General features: G+C 35.1%; 3 protein-coding genes across 3 annotated transcripts; 2 read left to right on the top strand and 1 right to left on the bottom strand.

Annotated features, from left to right (window-relative positions):
• Positions 1 to 126: 126 nt before the first annotated feature.
• Positions 127 to 5,094, bottom strand: LOC147546488 (glucomannan 4-beta-mannosyltransferase 9-like). The gene is made up of 9 exons (XM_086638617.1): positions 4,088 to 5,094; positions 3,865 to 3,963; positions 3,258 to 3,510; positions 2,051 to 2,161; positions 1,806 to 1,942; positions 1,501 to 1,614; positions 1,204 to 1,403; positions 890 to 1,111; positions 127 to 773 (listed from the first exon to the last, which is right to left on the bottom strand). Exons 1-9 carry the CDS (start codon positions 4,418 to 4,420, stop codon positions 620 to 622), a joined length of 1,623 nt encoding a protein of 540 aa, XP_086494743.1. The 5' UTR covers positions 4,421 to 5,094; the 3' UTR covers positions 127 to 619.
• Positions 5,095 to 16,371: 11,277 nt separating this feature from the next.
• Positions 16,372 to 22,719, top strand: LOC147546487 (Transmembrane amino acid transporter family protein). The gene is made up of 7 exons (XM_086673713.1): positions 16,372 to 16,646; positions 17,343 to 17,573; positions 18,926 to 19,023; positions 20,770 to 20,959; positions 21,092 to 21,222; positions 21,322 to 21,558; positions 22,192 to 22,719. The coding sequence occupies exons 1-7, from the start codon at positions 16,514 to 16,516 to the stop codon at positions 22,570 to 22,572; spliced, it is 1,401 nt and encodes a 466-aa protein (XP_086529839.1). The 5' UTR covers positions 16,372 to 16,513; the 3' UTR covers positions 22,573 to 22,719.
• An 828-nt stretch (positions 22,720 to 23,547) lies between these two features.
• Positions 23,548 to 27,379, top strand: LOC147546486 (GABA transporter 1-like). Its single transcript, XM_086632893.1, has 7 exons — positions 23,548 to 24,759; positions 24,872 to 25,102; positions 25,596 to 25,693; positions 25,919 to 26,108; positions 26,195 to 26,325; positions 26,436 to 26,672; positions 26,839 to 27,379. The coding sequence occupies exons 1-7, from the start codon at positions 24,597 to 24,599 to the stop codon at positions 27,277 to 27,279; spliced, it is 1,491 nt and encodes a 496-aa protein (XP_086489019.1). The 5' UTR covers positions 23,548 to 24,596; the 3' UTR covers positions 27,280 to 27,379.
• Positions 27,380 to 27,638: the final 259 nt, after the last annotated feature.

The following is a 27,638-nucleotide window of genomic DNA, read 5'->3' as shown; positions in this document are numbered from 1 at the left end:
CATTCTGAAATCTTGTTTGATTTAATCCAGACCCGGACTGAGAAAAATATCCAATCTACCTTATGCTTACTCTGTTCAGTAATTGAAGCACTACAAAATCACACATCAAGAGAGAAAAAAAGAGTATACCAAAATTACCTCCCTCCTATTAGTTTATTCCTTGTTCAAACAAAACCCAACAAAATGGATAAAAAAAATAAGCAACAAAAACTACAAAATCATAATCGAAATGTCGAAACAATCCAAGCAAATATGTTTTAAATTACTGTCTATATATACTTCATAACAAACTACCACTCATAAACTAACTGCTTAACTCTTTTCCCATTCTTCTTCCACTTCGATTCATTCAAGTAATTCAATTGTTTGTTCTTCTCTGTACTATTCACACAAGATACCAAGCATGCTTCCAGCCTTTTCCCGTCAGCACCAAAGAATTAACGACCAACCACCGAATACTTTTTTAAAAAAAAAAAAAACGATCCTCCTTACAATCTAAAATATAAATAAAGTTGTGACAACCAACATAACTTTTTCTAGTTCAAAAGAGAGAAACAATAGATATGTCACGATGTGTACTGAAGAGATTTCTCTTTTGCCCTCTAAGACGAAGTTTCTTCTAAACGAATGTACCAACATAACCCATTCCCATTATGAAGAATGTGACTGCTTGGAAATATAAATATACGAAGTAATGGTTCTTTCCGTACGCATAATCCCAACAAGCACAAAAGAAGAGAAAAGCTCCAACTCCGAGTTCTAATGGGAGAATTCTGCCAACATAAAAGAATTCATATCAGATACGGAATATCTAGTGTGTCGTCTGTGTTCATTTTCGAATTTCAATGAGCAAGGGTTACGAAAATTTCGAGGAGAAATGAAAGTTTACCTATCTAATATCTTTGAACGAGAAGTTTTCGGTGCTACTTTGGTGGTTGGTTTGGTGATTCCTTTCGCATTATCTTTGGGCTTGTTAACATCTCCTAGTTTCTCTGTAACAACCCATTCATTTGCCCTACCTGCTCCCAAAAGGCCTATAACTGTCGCTTTAGCCCGATGCATAGCCATGACATTCTCGAAAAGGATCCAGAAGACTAATAGGTGAACCGACCTAGATGAAAAACACAAATAAGATAAAATTGTTACCTCTTGAGAACAAACAATTGCATTCATTTCTCATTTAAATGGGAGAAAATCACATACCTCGGAGTTCCAACAGAATTAAGAATGGTAATAATAGCCGGAATGTAAATAGATCCCCATTTTGGGATATCGACTCCAGGAATAAGCACCGTCAACGGAATCACTATGCAGTAGAAGATGAATGTGATATTATGAGCAACGATTTTCCTAACAAAAAAGAAACTATAGATAACGTAGAATTTCTTCCACGCATTGACTTTCTGCACAAACATAAAAACCCTATATTAGGATTTCCTTCAGCGGAAATTTACGAAGGAAGCTGAAGATTTAAAACGAAAAACCTAAATCGAAACAAACCTTATTTCTGACAATCTCCATCGCCATTTTCCTGAATAGATTAGCCGGACCACATGACCATCGATGTTGTTGAAAACGGTAAGCCTTGAATGTACTTGGAAGTTCACTTTTGGTCTAGATATTCAATTTAACAGTTATGTTAGTTATAGCAATTTCATGTTCTCTGGTTTCGCTATCCTATTACAGGCAATTATATGATACTTATTCTACTAACAAGTCCCTATCACAATAATTTAGTGAGACACCCACGTGATGTCACGTGATACAGTAGGAAAGATCAGGTATGAACAGGAGTAAAATAATACCTGGAGATCCCCAACGTAAACAAATTTCCACCCTTGAAGACTCGCACGAACGGCTAGATCCATATCTTCGACTGTAGTTCTATCTTTCCATCCACCCGCATCTTCGATAGCCGCAATTCTCCAAACTCCAGCGGTACCTGTACCATATCAAAACTCATTAACTAAAATAAACTGAAAAACAGGAACACCACCAGTGGTATTTAAAAAGTACTAAAGCTGTTTTCGGGCAGTGAAATGTGGTATACCGTTAAATCCGAAAAAGGCATAAGTAGATGACCCAACTTCTTGTTCCACTGTGAAATGATAATCTAAAGACATTTCTTGCATTCTTGTCATCAAGCACTCGTTGGCGTTAGCTGCAAAACCGCTCGGAAAACCACTGACAAGTCAGCATCTATTCCGTATATTATGATTATTAAATAATAATTACTGTTAAAAGACAAAAATAATAAAAAAAAAAAAAAAATCAAATTTAGTGTCGGTGGAAAAGTGATCCCCGCATACCCACTTATTTGCACATGGGGTGTTCTGATAAAGACATAAATGCCCTTACCTATTATTGAACTGATGCTCCTGATGTAAGGGTAATATGGTCAAAGATCGAATTTTCTTGCTCAATCCTACTTTGGCAAATGACATAACTACCCAAGACATCTACTATAATCACGGCTGTCCCGTGAAAACTAACCCCGATATTGAAATGGAGGCCGATGACCTCTAAAAATTGATGCGGTTGACTCTTATTAGTTTGGATTTACTCTATACATATGCAGATCAATGAGAGTCGGCTCCATCTGCTTTCTAATTGTAGTCAACATGCAATTCGAATTGCTTTGCAAGTTTAAAGTGAGACTCATTTGAATTACTTAAGCAATTCAATGGTGTCAAAAAAGAAAATTCAAAGATTACAGTCAAAGAAAGGTTTAGTGTAATAATTGAAGTGATTAAATGATGAATTATTGTAACAAGTAGTTTATGTAAGGAACAGGTGGAACAAAAGCTAGGAGGAGTTGGTATAGTTGTGGGTCCTAAAAGTCATGATCTAACGGCTTATGTTGTCTCTTACTAAAGAGCTAAAAGACAATGGTAACACTAGAACCAAAAATCACCAAAAAAAAATCAAAGAAGAAAAAGAAAACCACCGACACTTCAATGACTGAAACAGTAATTTAATCTCAAAAAAACGGAACTTCTAAAATGTCGGTAATTACTGGCATAATCAAAGGATATGGGGTATGCAGAGAGAGAGAAAAAATGCTAGAGAATAAGAAAATCAAAGCAGATTCTAGACAGAATTCTGTGTGAATTATCACGATTGCTGCTTTCAAATGTTACTGATCCACCAAGCAGCAAAACTCGACAAGCCACATATAATATCTGTCTAGAATCTGTCTAGTTTTTTTTATCCTTTACAATTGCTCGAAAGAGAAAGAGAAAGAGTAGAGAGATTACCAAAGACCCAACGAGCTTGGACAAGACCAATATCAGGATTATGAGCTAGAAAAGGGATAGCTCGCCAAAGGAAATCAGGTTCAGGTTGAAAATCAGCATCGAAAATGACAACATATTCACATTGTTTAACGTAATTATGTTTCATTCCTTGTTTAAGTGCTCCAGCTTTATAACCAGTTCTATCTTCTCTGATTTGATATTTGATATTAATTCCTTTACTTGCCCATCTTTGGCATTCCATTTCTACTAATGCCTGTCATCAAATTAAACAACAATTAATTGTTCAATTTTTGTTTACCAAAATCAGATATTTGGGAATTGAAGAAGTTAAAAAAGAATAATACCCAATTTGAGAAACCAACATATTACTAAAAAGAAAGAAAGAAAAAATTGATTTTGGATTAGAGTAATTTGACTACATTGTTTTTAGAGTAATTATTATGAAATTGAGCTGTAAAGTAGGGAAAAAAACAAAACCCCAGATGATAAAATTAAAGATAAGAATTTGGGTAACAAATCTCATTGAAATTGAAATTGAATGAATTAAAAATGGGTAAATTAAAAAATTGACTTTGGGTATTAATTAGGGTTTTGATAGAAATGTTACCTTAATGTCTGGATCTGTTGAATCATCAAGAACTTGAATAATTATTCGATCTGACGGCCATGAAAGTCCACATGCAGCTCCAATAGATAACTGATAAACCTGCATGAATTTTAGTAGAAAAACAATGAGATTAGCATGATTAACCTAAAATTAAAAAAAATTAAAAAACAGAGTGAAAGTAAAAAAAGCTGCAATTTTGGATCAGAGAGAGAAAAATGAGAACCTCTCTTTCATTGAACATTGGGATTTGAACAAGAACCATTGGGTAAGCAGAATTACCCAATTCGGGATCATCACCAATTGGTTCCCATTTGTAACGTTTCTCAAGTTTTTGCCCAAAAAATTTCACATATGTGATAACAATACCCATATAAAGTCTTTCAATGAACAACATTAACGACATTGCTAAACAGATTACGACTGCGATTTTCAGTATCGGAACGATTAATGGAACTCTGATCTGTTCCCAAATGAATCCAATCTCAGCACCAATATCATCTTTCATAGCTTTCAAAGCCCCCGGTAGAAGACTACTTGTTGAATCAATCTGATCCATCTTTCTCTCTCTCTAAAACAGAGCACAAGAACTAAAGAAACAGGGTATGAGTAGTAGTCTAAATCAAACCCAGATCAGTAGATCTGCATGAACTTAATGTACTTTAAAGCTTTAACTTTGAGAAAAGAAGACGAATCAACGAATCTATTTCTCTCTCTATCTTTATATCTCTGTAATTTAGTAGTAGTAGTAGTAGCTAGAATCTTCTTCTACTACTCCATTACTAAACTAGAAAAAGAAAATCTAGTAGTACAATATTTCAATACCCAATTCAGATCTTGCTCTCAAAACCCTTCAAGAACAAATCTAGCATTGAAAGAAAAAATGAAGCAGAGAAATACCCAAATCTTGTATTCTTTTTAGCTTCTCCCCAATTGAAGATTGGAGATTAGCTACTAGAAACAGAGATATTGTGATATATGGAGAGAGAGAGAAAGAGAGTGAGTAAGATTAGAAAGTGTTGGTCTTTATAATTTCCAACTCTTTCTCTCTCTTCTCTTTCTTTCTTTCTTTCTCGTGTAATTTGTCCAGCTGGTAATGCTTTTGTTTCTATCTCTAGCTCTCACTCTCTTTCTCTCTCTAGATCCGTTTTCTCTATTAATGTTGCCACACGATCACTAACCGTTCCAACTTTTGCCCTAGTTAGTTCTAACCGGACTCGACCAACTGTGGCTGTGGAGGAGGAATAAAACACTCTATAAAAGAGTCAGTCAGTCAACTTGGAGAGTGAAAGACCAAGTCAAAATTGATGACCACTCCAAGAACCGGTTCCTTATTAGACCCGTTCACTGGTCTTCCACCACACTTTCCAATTTTACTAAACAATATGTCCAAGGCTGAATCTAGACTAAAATCAATCTTGAATCATTAGGATTTTGGCCATTTTAGGTAGAAAAATCATCCTTTTTTGATTAACAAGTAGAAAAATTATCCTGCATAGAAAATTTCTCATTGTGGTTGTCCAAAATTATTTTGGTTGATTTTCAACTTAGTAATTTTACAAAAAAAGTCTAAGGTACTGAAATCCATCGTGAACGACTAGGATTTTTGTCATTTTAGGCAGAAACATAATCTTCGATAGAGAAATTTGACTGTATCGTTGTAATTGTCGAAAATAATTTTAATTGATTTTGAACTTTGACTTTTCACTTCTATCATTAATAGGGTAATTACTAAACCTGATTTAAGTAAAGAATTTACCTTACCTGTTTTATTTAGCCAAGTGGAAAACCAATACCAATAATTATCAATAAATGTATTTCCCCATATGCAGATTTTAATATAATATATATTTTTCAACTACCATTTTTATTATATTCCATCCAAATTTGTGGAATTTTTCGTGTTTTGGCAAATATTCATAAATCAACCAATTATATTATCTTCTTAAAAGTAAAAACCACACAATTATGGTATTTGCAAATATATTTTTTTTTTTGGTTTTTTCCTCTTTTTTGCTAAAAGAGTGAAATAATGCATTTATTATTTTACTATATTTCATTAGTTTGAGAATTATTTGTTGTTCAATGACATTTATTTCTAATACAAACTTTTTTGGCAACTACATCTCTAAAATCACACGTTTCAAATCTATAACTGCAATTGTTATATGTATTTATAACTTTTCAATCGGATATGTTTTCCATCTTTGACTCTCTCATTTTGACTGTCCTAAATGATTTTGGTTGATCTTCAGTTTGGACTTTTGACTTCTCTATAATTAATTGGGCCATTACTGAGTAAAGAATTTACTTTACGCAGTGTTTCTTTGGACATGTGGAAACCAATATCAATAATTTCCGATAAATATATTTCCTCATATGCAGATTTTGTTATTAATACCTTTCGACTACAATTTATATTATATTCCATCCAAATTTGCCAAATTCTATTGTTCAAGGAAATATTCATAAAATCAAGCTATTATATTATCTTCTAAAAACCTGCATAGTGAGGTGAGGTGGAGAAAGAGAGAGAGGTGAGGTGGAGAGAGAGTGAGTGAGGTGGAGGATTTTTTATTTTTATTTTCCTCTACAATTTACAAAATAAAATTGTTAAACAAAATTAACCAACTTTTGACCAAGTCTTTACACCCTGAAAACTATTTTGCTTTCCCCAAAACGCTGGTCTTATTTTATCAATGAGTACATTGCCTAATTTATCCCTCCCCGATGTTCTCAAATAACTATGTTCATAAAAGAGATAAAGAACCCACAACCCTTAAAAAGCCAAGTAATTTTTTTTAGTGTATGTACCTTAGGGCACACGTCAACAAAATTATTGGACTAATTAATTTTTAAGGGCAAATTGATCCTTTCATTAGTTTTTTTTTTTTTGATGAGATCCTTTCATTAGTTTAATGGTAATAAAGTGAATTCGTATAGAATTTTGCGCCAAAGTGCCAATACTAATAACTAATCAATAACTAAATCTTCAATAAAAGTAATTTTCATCCCTTTAGAGCATAGTTGTCTACTTAGACAGACCTTCCCGTTCTTTTTATTATCTCACATGGCGATCGCTAGCCCACCGTTTTAATATATTATTTCTCACATAATCTAGAAGATTATGATTAGCGAAGAGTATGATTAGCGCCCACCGATTCTTTTCTCATAATATTGTGATTAACACCATAAATTCTACCTTCAACAAACATAAATTTACCACCACAATATGTGATAGATAGAGGTGTTGAGGAGTATTCCATTGTTTAGACACTTACTATAGTGGGTCATGCCGGATCTAGTTATACATAACGTACTCATTCGGGTCTTTATTTGGGCTTATTGATAAAAAAGGATTATACATGTGCTAGAAAAGGTTTAGGATCTTTTCTTTTTGTTCAATTTCACAGAATTGACTATTTCTTTTGTTAACTCACAGAATTGATTGTTAAGATCCTGAAATTTCTTAGTTAAAATGTAAAATATGTTAATGTTGATAATCCTTTGATAAATGCTTCACCAAGTTAGAGTGAAATTCACAATAGGTAAGGAAAAATGAATTTTCCACTGAATTTTTTATGATTTAACAAATGTTACAATAATCCATTAATAATTATGCCACATTAATCTGGGTCGGCATTATTTAAGAATACAAAGGGTTTTTAGGTAGATCGATAGAGAACAAAGAGATAGAGAAGAATGAGAAAGAGAGAGAAATAGAGAGAGAAAAGGTGTTGTGGTCGGGATTGTGGTGGATAGTGGTCGGGATTGTGGTGGATAGTGGTCGGTATGGTGGTGCTAGGAAGGTGTAGAGGTGAAGGTGATAAGAAGATGATGAATAAGAGCCAAAATTCAATCAAAATAATTTTTGGTTAAAACACAAATATTTTTCTAAATCAATTTTAATTGACAAAGTCTTTATTTCCTGAGATTTCTCTTTATTCCCCAAAGCCGCGACCATTGTTAATTGGTGTGGATACTAATTGGGTTTTAATTATGTAATTATTAGCTTTTCTTGTTGAATAAGAGGTTTTTCTATCCTTCGCCTTAAAAATGGTAAATTTTTCAATTTTAACAAATAAAAGTTTGACTATGTCATACCGCTCTGTTAACATATCTAACGTAAAAAAATAAATAAAGAGAATGCGTGTCTTGTTTTATCATGTGCCATTATAACACACAAATGATAATCCCTTCAATAAATTTTGAGAAATTTGAATTGGTTTACACGTGAGTTAGCAGATTACATTTAGAGTTGCGGTTTTATATAAATAAAATCGTAAAAAAAAAAAACAGGGTAAAACTAAAATCCAAACCCCAAATTTCGAAGTCGATAGATAGTTCTAAGTCATCACTCCCACACATTAACTCGTTCACACGATCACATTACGAATAATAGCTCGCTCTTGAGGGGTTCAATTTGGCTGACCAACAAGCAGGGACAAAAAGATATTAATCCAATTTGAGAGGACCACAACCAATTCTTGGTGGCGGGTATGGTGACCACAAAGCTCTCTATGTTCGGGTCCATCCTATCATAGAAACTGTAGTGTGATTTTAATTAAATTGTGTATAAAAAATTAAAAATTAGTATCAAACTCTCTTGAATCTAGACAGACAATCTATCTGAACTTGAAGACATTGATTTCAAAATCACATGACAAAGAGTGCATATCCTAGATAATAACGTTGCATATTGGTGACTTGTTAGGCCGCTCTTTAATTGGGGCATCTCCCAAATCCCCACCATAATCTCTCTCTCTCTCTCTCTCTCTCTCTCTCTCTCTCTCTCTCTCTCTCTCCCTATCTCTCTCTCTCTCTGCACAAAGCAAGAGAGAGAGAGAGAGTTTAGAGAGAGGGACAACCGCCATCGTGGTGGTGGATGGAGGAAGAATAATATGATAAATTTCTTTCAAACGATCGTTGGGAATGATAGTCTGTCGGCGTGAAAGAAGAAAAACGGTAGGGGTTCCAAAAAAGTTCTAATTAATTTTGGACGATCTAAAGACTTTTTAATATGTCGTTTTGTTTTATCTGTATGGGACGTATCAATCTTAAGCGTATGTTTTACATGTTATTCGAACATAACAAATATCTTATTTACGAGTAACTTAAACTGTAAAGCATGGTAATTATCTCGTTCAAGTTTAGTTACGATTTTATTTTAATTTGTTAACATTCTATTAAGAAGTCGGAACCAATTGATTGAGATATAAAAGTCAAGAGAGTTCCAATTAGCAGCACAAGACTATTGTTACAACTCATCATAAGACTTCACTTATACATAGAGTAAATTCGAGTGGCCTCCGACTAACTCGTCTGCCATAATAGTATAATACAACAGGAATACATCAAAAGAGATTGTAAACCCATAATCTGCAATGTAACTTTGCAAGGGGATAAATGTCTCAGTGTCTCTTGAACGACAATTTCATGTACCCAACTAGAACTCTGTGTAGAACCTTGAGAGATTTGGATAAACTAGAAAAGAGATGAGATGAGAGTGAGGAGGACCCACTTTTCTCATTGAGAAAACTTCGTCGGATAGGAAAAGTTTGTAACTTCCCGCACACAAATCAGACCGTGTTTTACGCCAAAACCTCCTCGAGCACCGAAAATTACTTACCCGCACCCACCCGTCTCAGCTTAAACCTCGCCTTCCCTTTTGGTTGATGACATACAAAATGACTGATGATGATAAGGCCGGGCCCATTTACCATTTGGATATAAATTGGTATATTCGGATTTTTTTTTTTTTTTTTAAGTAAAATTACAAAACTAGACAACCTTGATTTTTGGTCAATCAAGGTCTTTTATTCTTCCATATTTTATTCAACATGGATGGTTCCGGAGATTCAGGCTATCTTACTTTTCTTTTTTTGTTCAAAGACAGACTATCTTATTCCATGTTAGGTTTTCTTGTTGCTTTGTGCACATTTTCTACAATTATATCTAGTTATATAATGAAACTTTGGCACTTTGTAGATGTAAGAAAGAAATTTCAAAGAAAAATTGTGGTTTTTTCAAATTTCGGCGTAATAAGACTTCTTATTTTCACCATTTCCGTCCACAAACTCTTGCCACCAACTTCAGTTACTATGTCCTGCCACTACTGTCGACCGCCACTCCTGACCACAACCACGACCTCCATTTATCTTGCTTCTACTCCCTCTCTCATCTACAATCTTTCTATTCTCATCCCTCTCTTTTTTCCTTATCCATCTCCCTCTGTCTCATTAGGCGAAGGGGACGTCCCCTTCGCTGGAAGACTTATCTGGTTTAGAGAAATGCTAAAAAAACCAGTATGCTTCCCCCAACCAATAAGCATTATCATCCGTTTGTGCGTGGGTAGAGCGAGAGAGAAAGAGAAGAGGAGAGGGGAGAAAGCGAGGATAGGCATGAAGAGGAATGATGAGAGAAATAATAGTGGTGGGATGGTACTGTGGTGGTAGTGGTATATCTCAAAATTCCTTGTATATCTCGCAAATGGTGGTGATACCGAAATCAACAATTATGAGAAATTCTATTCATCTCTCTAGTTGCGCCACACTCAAGTGGTACGTCGTTCCATCAGGCGGAGGGTTGGGAGAGGAATAAATAGAATTTTTTAACAATTATAGCCTTGTACATCGTTGTCCAAATAAAAAAGGACACCCGTGTTTCCTCAATTCCATAAAGAGCATGATAGAGTTTATTCGGTTACTTGCTCCCAAAAGTTTACCGAGACGAAAAAATTGAACAATTTGACCGACCAAACTTTAGTTTCCTTTATTTTAGCCATGTATTTGTTCTCTATGTAATGAAAAAATTGACCTAACCCTATAGATAGTTTTCTCAACAAAAAAAAAAACCTACAAACAATTAACTTGGAAAAGTGAGATCTCAATTTGTAGTTAGAATTTGAAGGTGTGTATGTGTTGTACCACTCCAGCAATGTCGGTAGGATATATATTATCAAAATTGTTTAATATATTCTCCATTTTGTTTTTGTTTAAATAATTCCTTGAAGTACTGAATTGTGATTTTTTTTCCTGCCTAGTTTCTGAGTGAAAGTTGTTTCTGAAATACAGAATATAAAATGGATATATTTATTCCCATTATATTTTACCCTTTTGGAGTAAAAATTAGGGGACATCTTTGAAGCAATGTCTCAAATAAACTTGTCTACTTTTATGGACAGTCACAAAAATTCAGGGACACCAAAATTTTATTACTAACTTTGTAAAATAAGAATATGTGGTTTTAAGACATAAAAGAAAAGTCTCACGAACATCAAGACTTTTTTTTTGTTTTTATGAAATAAGAACATCAAGACTTTGGTCGATAAAATTTGACATATGAGGCAATTTCATTTTGGATAAAAAATTTGATTTTTTTTTTTGTTTTCCTATCTTCCTTTCCTTATGTTTTTCTCTCTCTCCTTTCCCTCTCTCCTTTCCCTCTCTCTCCCACTGTTCTCTCTCTTTCTTCATACACAGTTCCACAGAAAGAAAGTGTATCCTCTGTCGGAACCAAGTATCGAGGAGGGTTTCGCGATTGATCGGCCACGAAGTCTGAAAGAATTACAGAGTAGTGGCGATCTACTGAGAGAGAGAGAGAGAGAGAGAGAGAGAGAGAGAGAGAGAGAGAGAGAGAGAGAGAGAGAGAGAGAGAGAGAGAGAGAGAGAGAGAGAGAGAGAGAGAGAGAGAGAGAGAGAGAGAGAGAGAGAGAGAGAGAGAGAGAGAGAGAGAGAGAGAGAGAGAGAATAGTGAGATGGAGAGAGATCTACTGAGAGAGAGAGGTGGTCAGTGGTCGAAAACGGTGGTGCTGCTCGAAAGTAGTGGCGAAGCAGTGAAATAAAGATTAGGGTGCTAAAATAATCAAGTGATTTTTCCGACTAAAAATATACCTCCTCTAAATCAATCTTTATTCCCTAGAGAATTTTTTAAGATTTTCCAAAGCGTCGCCTAAATAAATTAATATGTAGATGACAAACCAAACGTAGTCAAGCTTTTCTGGAATGAATGAAAGCATTTCATTAGCAATTTCTTTCTAAATCTTCTTTAGGGAATAATAACTCATTTGTTGTATTTTGAGCTTTAAGCTTTTTTGGCTTGTTCCTCTCACTCTTTTACTTTTTATTATTAGATGTTAAAATATTTTTTTGTGTCACTTAAAATAATTAAATTTCAGTTCTTTGATGAATTCTAACTTGACGAAATTTAAGGCGAAAAAGAGCATTAATTGATGGCCCGAATGTCTGTTTATCTTAGAAAATACTTTCAAAAGGTATTTGAAAGGTCCATGAAAATGATATTTCATCTACTATTGTCCCCGAAAATACTACAAAAACTATGACAAGGAATTATTATTGTGATAATTTAAGTCAGGTCCTTTGTCTAAGTAATATTACTTTCTTAACCTTCTTTTCATTGTTTTAATTTTACTGATTTACCCTCTCTGTTCCCTGGTCAAAAGCAACTAAATTAGTGTTATGATTATTTTCTATGAAGTTAATAACATTACGGATCTCTATAGAGAACTCATAACATTCATATAATTAGAAGAGCATAATTACATATTACATTTACCCAAACAATTAGTTGGTGAATGTCAACTGAAATTTTCTTGCTTTTCGATGACGAGATTGTATTATAAAATTATCAAATAAACAAATTAAGTATTAATTATTCAAAACCTGTTAATCCGACCTCAACTCAATGCCTAATATAATAAAATGGTGAAGTTAAACTTATTCATGCTCAACCCGAATCTTTGACTAATTACAATTAATACATATTATTTATTATGGTCAATAGGTTAGGTAAATATCTCCCCTAACTATATCTCTCACGATATTATTTATCATGCTCGTATATTTATGAAGTTTAAATTATTCACGAATAGCCTAAATCTCTGAGTAATTTCTGTACAGAGTACAACCATTATTTATTAAGATCAATGTCATTATTACTAGTAAAATGAAGATGTTTATCTTTTGGTAAAAATGAAAGCAAAATCAGAAAGAAAAAAAAACATCGCAGAATAACAAGTAGTTAACTATATACGAGCAAAATGTTTACGTCATACTAATGAAGGTATTAAGTATCTCCTAATAACTAGAATTAACTAAGTTCAACAAAAAAAAACTAGAATTAACTAATTACATAAGCCAGAATAAGAAATTAAAAAGATTATATTAAATTACTTCATATGGGTGTCAGTAAGAATCTAATAAGCTTATTAATTATATATGGCCTGTTTTCTAGTACTACTCTCACATGGTCATCAAACATGGTCTTGTTATGCTTTAAATTTTGTATTCATTCTCTAGGTTAGTGGCTAATGATTCATATTAACAGTAAAATACTACTATCATTTAATCTTGATTTCATTTAATAATTGCCTCTTTATTACTTTGGGAAACAAGAAGAGAGACATGCAGGATGAAATTCTTCCTCTAAAAACTTGTTTTCATGAACATTCACAACAAGAATAAAGGACTAATCCATTATTTTGCTTATAATGCAACAATCAAAGTCATTTTGAAGTTACCCTATTTTGGTCTCTTTGTTCCCAAACCATTATTGTAAACTTTATCATTTAGAAACCTCAATTTAAACTAATTTAACTAGAAAGGGTGAGAATATTCCATTTAGGTTTCTCTAGTGAAGAGGTATACGTTTAGTGAGCCTCACTAACTAACTCAACTTAGTGGTTACAAAAGAGAAATTTAGTCAAAATTTCCTACAAATTTTTTATTTTGCTGAAAAAGAATTAGTCAATTCTTTTTGTCTTGAGCTACTTAGGTATTCTTTTAATTTGCAATAACTTTTCAACACTTTGCGACAACTTTGCAACACCTATGTCTCTGGATTACACGAAGTACTTTTTAATACTTTCACAAATTCGAACCAAAAAATCATATTCATAAGACTGAATTACAACAAGATTCATTTTAACATGAACAAAGTCTTTCCACTTGATTTCTACTTAGTGTATTTGTAATGTCAAAACGTATTGGAAGTAATCTGAACCACAAAAATATAAATGTTGTATATTTGTTGAAATATTATCGTATCAATAGAACAAATTAAATTAAATATTGATCAACTATAATGTTGATGTGAATAACATCTGATGTAGTACTTATAGTTTCAATAATAGAACAACTTGAAACATATTTAATATTAATAGTTAATTTTAGACATGTGGGAGGACCTAGGATATGTTAAATAAAAGTGAGTTAAAGTTGAGATGTGTAGAGTTGTCAAGACAACCAAATAATAATGGGGGAAAAAAACAGCAAGTAAATAAAATTGAGAGGAGCACCGACAAAAATGAGATCTGAAACTCATCCCCCATTCTCTCTCTCATTCACTCACTCTAAAAGTCTATTAATCATAATGTCAGATATTTCATTTCTAAGATCTAGTAGTAGTCACTCATGGTGGCCTTGGTAGAGAGGTACTAATAAAGTAATAGTGTCTGCATGTTATATCCAGCCACTCAGACCAGTAGTACAATACCATAAAATCAGCTTATATAGATAGTGTAAGGGTTTTTCTTTTTAGATATATATATAGAAAGAACTATACTGCCAATTCTTAACAAAAAAAAAAAAAAACTATACTGCCAAAAATTCTATGTCCGATCTTAGCCTGAGTGTTAAATCTAAAAGTCATTTTATTGATTTACTATCTCACTCAGAGATGTGTATATAAAAAATGAAAAACAAAATGAATTATCTAGTTGCTAGCCACCTTCAATTGTTATGAAGATAATATGGGTCTGTATAGTTTGTTAGTAGATGTTTCAGTCGGGTTTCAGTTGACGTGTGTTAGAGGGTTCAGAGACCCGTTTATCACATCTTTGGACCTCGTTAACATTTTGGGAAGCCGCTCCTCATTATTGCTATGGGCGTCTATGAAACCTCCGGGAGTCAGTGGCCCCTGTGTGGCTCCGTTACTACTACTGAACGCGCCCCACTCTCCTCAAGTTTTAGCTGCGGGGGCACCTATAGCAAGAACTGGGGCACCTTTAGGAGTTACTTATAACTTCCACTAGGATATTGCAGTTCTATGGGCACCACGGGAATTGCTTAGTCCAATACTCACTTGTCACACAAGTACTATAGACACCACCATATTTGCAATGATTTGGGGCCTGGGCACCCCGAGTACATTGTCATGAACGGAATAAGTTCTATAACTGCCACCACAATGATATTTTAAACCTTACCAGTCATATGCGGACCCTTAAGGCTATCCTATGGGGTTTGAAGGCGCATTTATTCTTACATCTATCTTATTTGTACTGTAAATATATCATAGATTTTCACTTTGGAATGGAATCTGGAACTTCCAGAATGCGGAGTGGGTGTCCAACCTAGACACCCAAGTGGGGATAGATTTTAAAGCACCAAAGTTGGAAGCCAAAAATATTCTAATATACTAAAAAGTTGGCAGTGATTTCAATTTTAAAGGGAACTACCATGAAGAAAGGTCTTCTTGTTGAAAAAATCAAAGCAGCTATTATCAAAGATGGAGTAAACACTTAAACTGCCATACATATTGATCTTAAAGCCACAGAAGCTGGTCCTATGGGCCATGAAGCTACTTGATTTATAAGTCTATCGATTAGTGTTTTGAGGGAAATCCCTATTGTCAAGCACTAAACCCATTACTCAACAAAAAAAAAGGTACCAAACCCATGACCTCCTGGTCGTTGGAGGCATGCACGACCAGTTGAGCTATAATTCCATGTCTCGAAGAAAAACAATTCTGAAGTACCAAATTTTAAATCAAACATATTTTAACGAACCAATTAGGTGCATACTGTTTAGTTTTTGTATGGGCATCAGTTAAAAAAAAAATGCTACCCCAAGTGTTAAAACCTTGTTGGTAATATTTGTATAAATAAATTTTTTTGAAGAAAAATGATATATAAGGTTAAGATGACATATGCCATGATTACTCGTGGAGCTCAAAACAGAGACCCATCTCAGGGCCGGAAAGGAATTCGGGTCAGCCTGACCCGTTTTTCATACGGGCCAGATCAGACCTATAATGGGCCAAACCGGCCTTTTAAACACCAACAATTAAGAGAGAAGCCAACAACTGGCCTTTAGTTGGTCATTGCATATACTTTGTAATGCCGAGGTCTCAGATGCAATCCCATAAAAGTGTAAATCCAGAAATATTAGACTTGGGTATAAACAAAATAATTTTCGTTGACTTTAGGTCATTTAATTTCGTCATGCTTGAGGCAATTTAACTTCGTCGGCTTTAAGAAGTTAGTATTTCGGGAATTAGAACACTGAGAACAATCTATCTCGTTTAGGTTTGAGGTAGATTTTTGACTTAATCATTTTACTAGTAATAAGGCGCGCTCCAAGATCTTGGGTGGGGTGGGGATAATGGTATTTGTACATGTCTAAAATATATTAGTCAACGAGTGGGAAAGGGGAGGTGACAATTAGTTAGGAGAAATAAAGAAGTAAAAGACACTCAAGATTGGTGTTGAGTGCTTTGAATGTTAAGAGAAAGACACATATTTATTTAACACATTGGACTTCTCTCTCTCTCTCTCTCTCTCTCTCTCTCTCACACACATAGAAGTATAAAACAGAGCAAACTAAGTACAAGCAAGAGAAAGAGAGAGAGAGAGATGAGTAACCAAAAAGCAGTCCATGCAGGAGGTGATCAAGAAGGAAATCCCCACTTTAGTAGTGATCATGCTCTTCATGATCATAACCAAAAGGAACTTGATGCTGGTGCTCTCTTTGTTCTCAAATCCAAAGGTACTCTATATACACTCTATATATATATATACACACACACACACACTAGATAGATAGATAGATTGATAAATGGAGACAGATAGAGTGACGGAGAAATGGGTTTCCTTTTCCTTCCTTTGTTTAAATTTGCCTGCCCCATGAAAACAAATACCCCTTTTTAGCTTGAATTTTGATATACTATCTCCAATAATCAATGATAGATCATACCCAAATTTCTTATTAAAGAGTGAAATTTAAGATTCAACTTTAATAAGACACAAAAAGAAAGAACAGGATAATAACCAAGGGCGGAGCCAGGATTTTACGTGAGCCCTGACTAGCCTAAAACTATTAAATGAATATTGTAAAAAATTGGGGGCATAAATTGGGACAAAAAATTATAATTAGAACTCAGGGGCCCAACAGGAAATTAGGTCAAAAATATAAAGTAAAAATTTGATGGCAGGTGTGGGATTCGATCCTAGGTCCTTTTGATGCATTAGACCACCTGCCTAACCACTCTTACTGCCACTGTTTCATGCATAAGTACTACCTAAGATCTCTTTAAAACTAAAGCTTACCCCTGGCTGGAGCCAGGGTTCGCCCCACCTTGGCTCCGCCCTTGATAATAACCCAAATTGTCAAAAATGAGTTTGGTAGGTAGTTCTTGTTGAATAATTGAATTAAATTAATTATTTGTTGAAATAAAATAAATAGGGTCATGGATACACTGTGGATATCATTTAACCACATCGATAGTGGCGCCACCGCTTCTCAGTTTGCCATTTGCCTTTGCTTCACTTGGGTGGGTGGCCGGAGTTATATCTCTAGTGGTCGGAGCACTTGTTACGTTTTATTCGTATAATCTTATTTCGTTGGTTCTTGAAGAAAATGCTCAACTCGGAAAAAGACATCTTCGGTTCAAAGATATGGCTCGGGATATACTAGGTACGTATTCGATTAAACTTCAAACAATGTATTCGATTAAACTTCAAACAACCTGTGATGTTTGGAATTTTCACATTTCGACTAACCACATCAGCCTTCAGACTGACATAGACGGCCTCTTTCAGACCAAATGTTTTTTTTGTATACTTTTTTTTTTTGTCTAAAAATTTAATGAGAGTAGTGGAAACAACTTTTTGAGTTAGGTGAGAAGTGAGGATTGATGTGGGCATTGAGTAAATAATGACTTATGGTGGTGGCTGTTTGAAAATTGGAAAATGTTTATAAGCGGTAGCAAACACTAAAAAATTATTACGACCCCGTCAGCATTTATATTTAGAAGTGATCTTAAACATCTAGGTATGGTAAACGTTTACCAATTTATTTAAAAAAGAAGATGATCTGTCTCACTGTCACATAGTTATATTAATATTTATACTACACCAGAGTTTCGTATGTAAAAATTGTAACTTTTCAAGATAAAAAGACATTAGAAAAATCTAGCAAATTACATGAAGCTACCTTTTTTTTTTTTGATGAAATTGCCTGATCCTATCTAAATATGCACACATTGAAGGTGGAGTTTGTTATTTTTCAACTCATTACCCTACTATTAGGTGCAAAGTTAGTTTTCCATCATAATATCCTTATTGAGGGTTTTTTTTTTCTTTGAACTTGTGTTAGTTCAACATCCAATTGTGGGTCATATCCATTACTAAAGCTTTTATGTATGTACATATGCATAAAATTGGAATCTGTAGTACCCAAAAGGATGTATTTGAATATGATTGATTTTTTTTTTTTGATGAAAGTTTGAATATGATTGATTGAATAATATTTTGTTGTCATTTGATCTTTGATTGCTACAACTATCGATAAGAAAAGATTGTTGGAATCTTGATATCAATCATATTTTTATCCTTGTCACTTGAATTAAGTTGAAGGTCAACGGAATACCGGTAAATTATTAATAAAGATACAATATCATGTTACCATCGATGATGCTATTTTATTTTTTAAGGACCATCTTTCAATTAATAAAATCTAAAATGGAACATGTCACGTTTTTCTCACCCTTTTAGCATTCCTCTAGGGTTCTACCGGTTTGTTGATCAAGGTACGTTATTAAAGAATATTAAATTTTCTTAAAGTTGTACTCCAAGTGTGGTTAGATTGATAACACCGAAATTCTGAATTAAATTTTGAATAATACTATTCAACAAAAATAATAATAATTTTGAATACAAGTATAAGCGAAAGAACCTATTCAGAAAAGGCTTATTTATTCTGTCTCATGTCTCGACTACTCCGATATATTCATCTTAGTTCAACAAAAAAAATGATATATTCATCAGGTCAAGGATGGGGAAGGTATTATGTGGGACCCATTCAGCTAATGGTATGCTATGGTGCTGTTGTTGGTTCAACTCTGCTTGGTGCACAATGTATGAAGGTCTGCCATATCCTACCCTTTACCCACTTCTTTTTAATAAGAGTTAATTCCTATATGGCCCCCTACTTTGTGACCAGCTTCCTTTATGGCCCCCTTTTTTTCGTAAATTCAAATATAACTCCCTATTTTCATGGAAATGTCCTAACTACCCTTCTTAATTTTAAATTTAAAACATTTAAAAAACATTATTTCCACCTCACCCCTCTCTCTCTCTCCACCTCATCTCTCTCTACAACTCACCCCTCTCTCTCCAATTCACCTCTCTATCTTTCCAACTCACCTCTCTCTCTTCCAACTCACCTCTCTCTCTCTCCCCAACTCACCTTCATCTTCCCCGATTAAGGTCGCCGGCCGGAAAATTTTCCGGCCGGCGACCTCCAAAAAAAAAAAAAAAATTTTTTTCCCTCTCATCTCTCTCTCTCTAAAAACTCCGGCGAAGGGGGTTTCCCTTCGCCGGAGCTCGTGAACAGACCAGATCGGTTCCATCCCCAAATCTATCTACTCCATCTTGTTCAGCTGTTCAAATGAATGGCGGAAAAGCATCTTTTCAATGAACGGAATCTTCAATCCCCTATTTCACCCTTAACCTTTTTTTACCTCTCTTTCTCTCTCTAAACCCTTTCTCCCTAGATTCATACTAGTAGTAGTAGTAGTTTCATTTCTTCTTCTTCTTCTTCTTCTTCTTTTTTGATGAATTAAATCCTCCAATCAACTGCTTCTTTATTTCAATGGCATCTTTATCTACCAGTAACACTCCTAGAAGCAGTAGTAGTTTAACACTGAAACTACTAGTAATACACAACAACAACAGGAAGAAAATGAATTAGAAAATCCTCCGATCCTCCACCATTTACCTACTAATACTACTACTACTATACCAGATCCGTCACAATATCTTGTTCCTGATTCTTCTGCCAATAACAACATGGAAACTTCATCATCATCTATTACTACTTCTAGTACTACTATTAGGGAAAGAAGAAGAATTGATTCACCCCACCACCCACATTCTTCTACTCTCAAGCATCTTTCTCATGGTGTGGGTGTGGCTGTGGGTGTGACAGACCAGATCGGTCTGCTCGTGAAGAATTGATTCACGAGCAGACCTTGAACGATCTGCTCGTGAACAGACCAGATCGGTCTGTTCACGAACAGACCAGATCTGGTCTGTTCACGGCAGACCTTGAAAGGTCTGTTCGTGAACAGACCGATCTGGTCTGTTCACGAGCTCCGGCGAAGGGAAACCCCCTTCGCCGGAGTTTTTAGAGAGAGAGAGATGAGAGGAAAAAATTTTTTTTTTTTGAGGTCGCCGGCCGGAAAATTTTCCGGCCGGCGACCTTAATCGGGGAAGATGAAGGTGAGTTGGAGAGAGAGAGAGAGGTGAGTTGGAAGAGAGAGAGGTGAGTTGGAAAGATAGAGAGGTGAATTGGAGAGAGAGAGAGGGGTGAGTTGTAGAGAGAGATGAGGTGGAGAGAGAGAGAGGGATGAGGTGGAAATAATGTTTTTTAAATGTTTTAAATTTAAAATTAAGAAGGGTAGTAATGACATTTACTTGAAAATAGGGGGTCATATTTGAATTTACGAAAAAAAGGGGGCCATAAAGGAAGCTGGTCACAAAGTAGGGGGCCATATAGGAATTAACTCTTTTAATAATGATTTATTTCTATTTTAGCACGAAAAATTACTTAAAAAATAAGGAAAAAAAAGTTAAATATATTAATTTAATTGGATTATTTGTTTTTCCAGACAATTTATCTGCTAACGAATCCTGAAAACGAAAACATGAAGCTGTATCACTTTGTGATTATATTTGGTGGTCTCCTTTTGATTTTAGCTCAAATACCATCTTTCCATTCTTTGAGACACATTAACCTCATCTCTTTGGTTCTCTGTCTCGCATATAGTGCTTGCGCTACCGGAGGTTCCATCTACGTAGGTAACAAGCTAAATGACTAACATACCCTTAACATTCTCTATTTTCTTTTACTTTTTTCAATTCTACGAGTAAGTAAATTACCCGATATATATATGTAGAGAACTCAGATTCTGTAACGTGAACTTTTAACAGGAAGTTCTTCAAAAGCTCCGCTTAAGGATTATTCCTTGAAGGGCGACAAAACAAATCGGATTTTTAGTGTCTTCAATGCAATTGCCATCATTGCTACTACATTTGGGAACGGAATAATACCAGAAATTCAGGTTTTAAATTAGAGTACGATATAATCAAATTTTTGATTTGGTTCTTTTTCGGAACAGATACTAATTTAGCACCTAATAATGTGTTCTCTCTATATGTAGGCGACATTGGCGCCTCCGGTTAAGGGGAAAATGTTCAAAGGACTATCTGTTTGTTATACGGTAGTGATTGTTACCTTCTTTAGTGTTGCCATCTCTGGGTATTGGGCGTTTGGGAACAATGCTGATGGCATAATCCTCAGTAATTTCAGGGACCAGAATGGCAAGGCTTTGGTTCCAAAATGGTTCCTTATGATGACCAATTTATTCACCCTCCTACAACTATCAGCTGTTAGTGTGGTAAGTATATATATATATATCCTCAATTTCATTAGTTAGCTCACCCATTGGTTATTGGCAATTGAGATGGCTAGTGCTATCCATCTCCACCCCGAAAACAACACTATCGGCTGTGTTTGTTTTTTCTAAATTCAGATTCGACTCGTCTGAATGGTTCGACTCGTATGAATTCACATGTTTGTTTTTATATTCAATTCATTTGTCTGATTCGTGTGAATGGTTGGTGAAAACAAAAAGCGTTTAAGTTAGGACTCAAATATCCCCTTTGAGAAGTTTTGAAGACGTCGCCTGTAATTGTTAAATGACAAATTGTACTACTGCCTAAAATAAGTTGGACTCAAATGGGTTGGTCTCATTACTCACAAAGCTGCTCCGAAATTGGTTTGGTACCAAGATGTCGACTAGACAAGTCGGGTACCAGCAGCTTCCCCACCCACTACACCCTTTTGGGCACAGGGCCACGAGAGCCACAGCTTTTGGAAATCGATTGCCTATCATATGATGGTGCCAAGGCCAACCCTCCACTGTATGAGGGGGATCCCTGTTTAGACGAGTCGGCAGATGAGTCTGGTTCTTACAAGTATAAAAATGGCAGATGTTATTCTTTCTTAATACGTTTCTTGTATTTTACAGGTTTATCTGCAACCAACTAACGAAGTCTTAGAAAGGAAGTTCTCAAACCCTAAGAGTGGTGAATTCTCTATTCGGAACGTTGTTCCGAGACTGATTTCTAGATCATTATCTGTAGCAATAGCAGCAACAATTGCAGCGATGATTCCATTTTTCGGTGATATTAATGCACTGATTGGAAGTGTGGGGTTTATGCCACTTGATTTTACCTTGCCAATGGTGTTCTATAATTTGACATTTAGACCATCCAAACGAGGATACATTTTTTGGCTAAACACAACAATTGCATCCATCTTTTCAGTACTAGGCATTATTGGGGCAGTTGCTGCCGTTCGACAAATAGCTCTAGACGCCAACACTTACAAATTGTTTGCAAATGTTTGATTTTAATGTTACAGGATTGAAGATTATATCATGTTCAAATATTGTAATATCAATATTCTTGTTGTATAACAAATTCTTTGTATTTTGGTTGCGTAGTTTGAACTGTACCTCAAATATACCATCAATTTTTAATTTTTGCCTTTTCTTGGTATTGTGCGTTCATGCTATGAATGGAGTGTATGTCTCTTGATGAGATGGGAACACGAAAATATGAGTGTGCCACTAACAAAACTAGACATTTGGGACCCTGGTCTCATCATTAGGTAATTCATTTATGTAAGGAGTGTTAGAATTGTAAAGAGTTAGTCTAACTCGGAGTCTCACGGAATACATTGATGATGCAACATTGCAACATATACGAATTTAAATTGTTGAAACTTTAGATATTCCTTCGCTTATGTGAGATTATTCTAAATCGTGTGCCTTTGAAACCTATCCCGTGTAGTCCTAGCTATGATATTAGGTTAAGTTTGTGGTCATCCAACTTAAAACCAATTGACTATGAATTAAGAGGACTTAGAAATTATATTTTTAGTTGCTAGATAGTCCTTATCTTATGTAGGGCTATGTGACTATTATGACAGAGAGATACCGCATCAAAATTTAAATTCTAAGGGAATTTTTCAAAATCTTACAACTCAAAGTTGCACTCACTTAGAAAGGCATGTGCTTAAACACCTAACTTTTAGAGTTAAAAAAAACCTAGAGATTTGTAAGGTACAAATTACAAAACCCCATAATCTACTTAAAATTTTGGTATTTCCTTAGACCCCAAAGGACTGGATAAGGGTTTAACACTATTACCTACTTGATTTGCTATGACCTACATAGATAGTTGGATGAGACCAGAAGTCTTCCCAATTATTGTTAGAGAAAAAAGTCCATTCATGCTCTACTAATCTGGCAAACCGTGTCCATTGATTCAGTTCCTTGGGATGTCAATTATAAAAGATGAATAGGTGGAGTCGTCCGATCAAATTCCACTGGATTAGTGAGCGTGTTGAATGTCTATGTAATCCACTTCGGTTGGAAAGTACTCGATTGCACCTATCAATTTTGACCAAAACAAATAAGGGAATTATTTAGTGTGGTTTTACTCCCTCACCATTAAGGGAATCCAAGATATGCTCCTTTCTTTTTATGTCAATTAAGGAGTACCACTTCAACTAACAGAATGCGGTTAAGTTTCATACATGCGGTTCACATACGTGAGCAATGACAATGATACTCCCTTTTCTTCTTCGTTTTCCTATTCGTCTCTGCCCAAAGAAAGCAAGATCGTCGTAAATCCTTTTTTTAATAGTAAGTCTCTCTATTATCCCACACACTTTTTCTCTTTTTCCTGCAAATTCCTCTCTCTATCGGCAAAAAGAAGATGATGGACATTTTTGTGATTTTTGAGTGTGCAAACTACACAGAAGAAACCAACAGATCGGTTGGTTGAAGGGGTATCTAGAATTGAACATCAAAAGGGTATATCTAATCGGAACTTAAAAGAAGATATCTCTAATGGGACGTAGTGGTGAGGGTGGGCCGCAAAATTACCAAAGGAAAATAATGTCTTACCTACCCCCTTTACACCTCCTCCTACTTACACCCCCCTGGCCCTATGTGTTAAATTTGAAATTCTCGAGATCAATAGACGTATCTTTATAACAAGATGGTTAATGAACGGTGAGATAGTCAGGATGAAGTGTTTCGGAAGGTTTAGGTGAAAGGCAAGCAACCATGCCCAAAATTCCTACCCAAAAGAGTAAAGATTGGAAGGTAACCGAAACCAAATGACCAACCAATTTCTTGTAAGTTAAGTTACCTACCACCACAGTGATGGACCATTTTTGTACTAGAACACCACTATTGGAACCCAGGAGAACTCCAATTTTGAATTAAATCTCATGAACCAGAAAACCATCTTCACTCCAAGATTATATCTAGTAGTCCAATCCAAGAACCAATAGAGAGAAAGAAAGAAAGTCAGAGGAGAGAGAGAGAGAAGAGTACTCAAAATTTAGAGAGAGAAAGGTATGGTGGGTACTCTGTTTCTTCCCTCAAACCCAGTATCAATTCACCCAGAAGTAGATACAAACACTTCTTCTTCTTCTTCTTCTTCTCCAAAAGATAATCAAACTGAAAATCAGAATGAAACCCAACTTGATGCTGGTGCCCTCTTCGTTCTCAAATCTAAAGGTACACGAAATTTTGCTCTCTTCCAAGTTCCACCATTAAACCCATCAAAATTATTCATCAACTCATTAATTAACAGGTATTAATTGATCAAATTTGTTTAAATTGTTAATAGGATCATGGTTACACTGTGGGTATCATCTAACAACATCAATCGTATCTCCGGCTCTTCTCACTCTTCCATTTGCCTTTGCTTCACTTGGTTGGGTCGCCGGAATTCTCTGTTTAGTAACCGGAGCACTGGTGACATTTTATTCCTACAATTTAATCTCTCTCGTCATTGAACACAATGCACAATTGGGGAATCGTTATCTTCGTTTCAAGGACATGGCTAAAGATATTTTAGGTAATTACCCCCTCATTTCTATACAAACTTTCTCTTCCACCCCCATCTTTTTCAATCTGAAAACAATTAATAAGATCTACTACCAGAAATTCAATGTCTAATCTCAACATTCAATATGTTTCCTGAATAATCTCATTTTTTGAATTATTCAACCGTTTCACTCATGTGTTAGTGAATATAGTATTGCATAGTCATTTCATATCTAATTTGCGATTTCAGTTGGTGAATTGTTATCTTCACGTTAGATAGTCCCGAAGCATAATTTTTCTTTTGTTGCAAGAATTATAAAAGCAACATAACTTTGTCGTACAAAAATTGTAGAAAGCAACATATCTATTTCGTTTTAAAATAAAGAAAATGAGACTCTACTCGGCCAGTATCCCCGTTCAGGATTCAGCCAGCATATTGGTAGGGCAGATTACCACTCTTTATAAAACAGTGATGAATTATTAATGATGGAAAATGAATGGTTGTGATTTGTTATTTTAAACAGGTCCTAGATGGGGTAGATATTATGTAGGACCCATTCAACTAATAGTGTGTTATGGTGCGGTTGTTGGTGGTATTCTTCTTGGTGCTGAGTGCATGAAGGTTAGTTTGCTTTCTTTCCCTTTAAAACATATGCTTTATATATAATGAATCAAAGGGCCCATTTTCTCTCGAGTAAAAAGGACATGTTTGTCGATAACTTAAACAATCAAATGCAACATTGAGCAATTCTGAACTCGTGACCGTTAAGAGTATATCTGAGGTTGAACTAGCTTAACTACAAGTTAAATTACGATCTTACGAATGCAATAATTCTTCTTTCCGCAGACAATTTACTCGTTGTTGAGCAAGGATGGTGAAAGCATGAAGTTGTACCATTTTGTGATGATATTTGGTGGTGTAGTTATGATTTTGGCTCAAATTCCATCTTTTCATTCTCTGAGGCACATCAACCTCATCTCTTTGATATTTTGTCTAGCCTATAGCTGTTGTATTACAGCCGGTTCCATTTACGTAGGTAGAACGACTAAAATACCCTTTTTGTTTTCTTTGTTTGCTTTCATAATCGTATCTAAGGCATTTATAAGGGTAATTTTGTAATAGGAAATTCATCAAACGCTCCAGCTAAAGACTATTCTGTAAAGGGTAACGGTGTGAATCGGGTATCCAACATCCTAAATGCCCTCGCTATCATCGCAACAACATTTGGGAACGGAATAATTCCAGAAATCCAGGTTCGTTTTCATATCGCAACAACCCAAATAGTACTTCTCACTTGTGTTTTTCTTTTGCTCTTTCTTGTTTCAAATCGGAACTAATAAATCTAAAACGTGTTTAATTATAGGCGACATTGGCTCCTCCGGTGAAAGGAAAGATGTTCAAAGGATTATCAGTTTGCTATACGGTAGCAACGGTGACGTTTTTCAGCGTTGCTATTTCCGGTTATTGGGCGTTTGGAAACAACGCGGACGGTGTAATCCTTAATAATTTCATAGATAAAAATGGGAAGACTTTAGTTCCAAAATGGTTCCTTATAATGACCAACTTTTTCCCTCTTCTACAATTATCAGCAGTTAATGTGGTTAGTTACCCCAATCCTTCAATTCAAATAAGTTAGCTTCATTAGTACATGTTTAAAAATATCATATTGAAGTATAAACACCCATCTCATAAAAAAAAAAAAAGTATAAACACCCAGAGAATCCTAAACATAACTCGATCTAACTCAATACGCATAATTTTTGTAGGTTTATTTGCAACCAACCAATGAAATGCTAGAAAGGAGTTTCTCAGACCCAAAAAGCGGTGAATTCTCTTTCCGGAACACCATTCCGAGATTTATTTTAAGGTCGTTAGCAGTTGCAATAGCGGGGTTGATTGCAGCGGCAATCCCATTCTTCGGAGATATAAATGCATTGATAGGAGCAGTTGGGTTTATGCCACTCGACTTCACCTTGCCGATGTTGTTCTTCATCTTGACCTTTAAACCTTCGAAACGAAAACTAATTTTCTGGGTGAACACAACAATTGCAGCTATCTTTTCAACACTAGGTGTACTTGGGGCTCTTTCGGCTATTCGACAGATTAATCTTGACTCCAAAAATTATCGATTGTTTGTTAATGCTTCCTGGAACCAGTTTAGCATTAGCCAGTATATTGTACATATGTTTGATGCAACCAGTTTGTAGCCTCGGCAGTGGTTGATACACAAATTCTTAGTTTGTGCTTTGACTTATTTATTTTTCTAAAAATCATACCAAACTTACTCAATTTTTTTAGGTAGAAAAACTGTGAGAAAATGTCTACCTTTATAAGAAAAAGAAGTGATACATAAACTATGTTTGTTTCTTCTCATATGAGTTATTTGATTCAGGTGAATCCAAAATCAACCTGAAGAAACCATTCAGACAAGTCAATTATCACAAATCAACCGAAAACAATCTTATCAGCATCTATTTTAAGGCTATGTCATCCTAAGGTGATGCTAAATAGAATGAGCTTGATACATATCTTTGTCTCGGCTAAGTTCACGAGCTGGAGATAAGAA

This window comes from Eschscholzia californica, unplaced genomic scaffold (genome assembly GCF_041429995.1).
Source record: "Eschscholzia californica isolate CP2 unplaced genomic scaffold, dmEscCali1.0.p SCAF_4, whole genome shotgun sequence".
In the NCBI taxonomy this organism is placed as follows: domain Eukaryota; kingdom Viridiplantae; phylum Streptophyta; class Magnoliopsida; order Ranunculales; family Papaveraceae; genus Eschscholzia; species Eschscholzia californica.
This window is presented reverse-complemented; position numbering and strand designations above follow the sequence as displayed.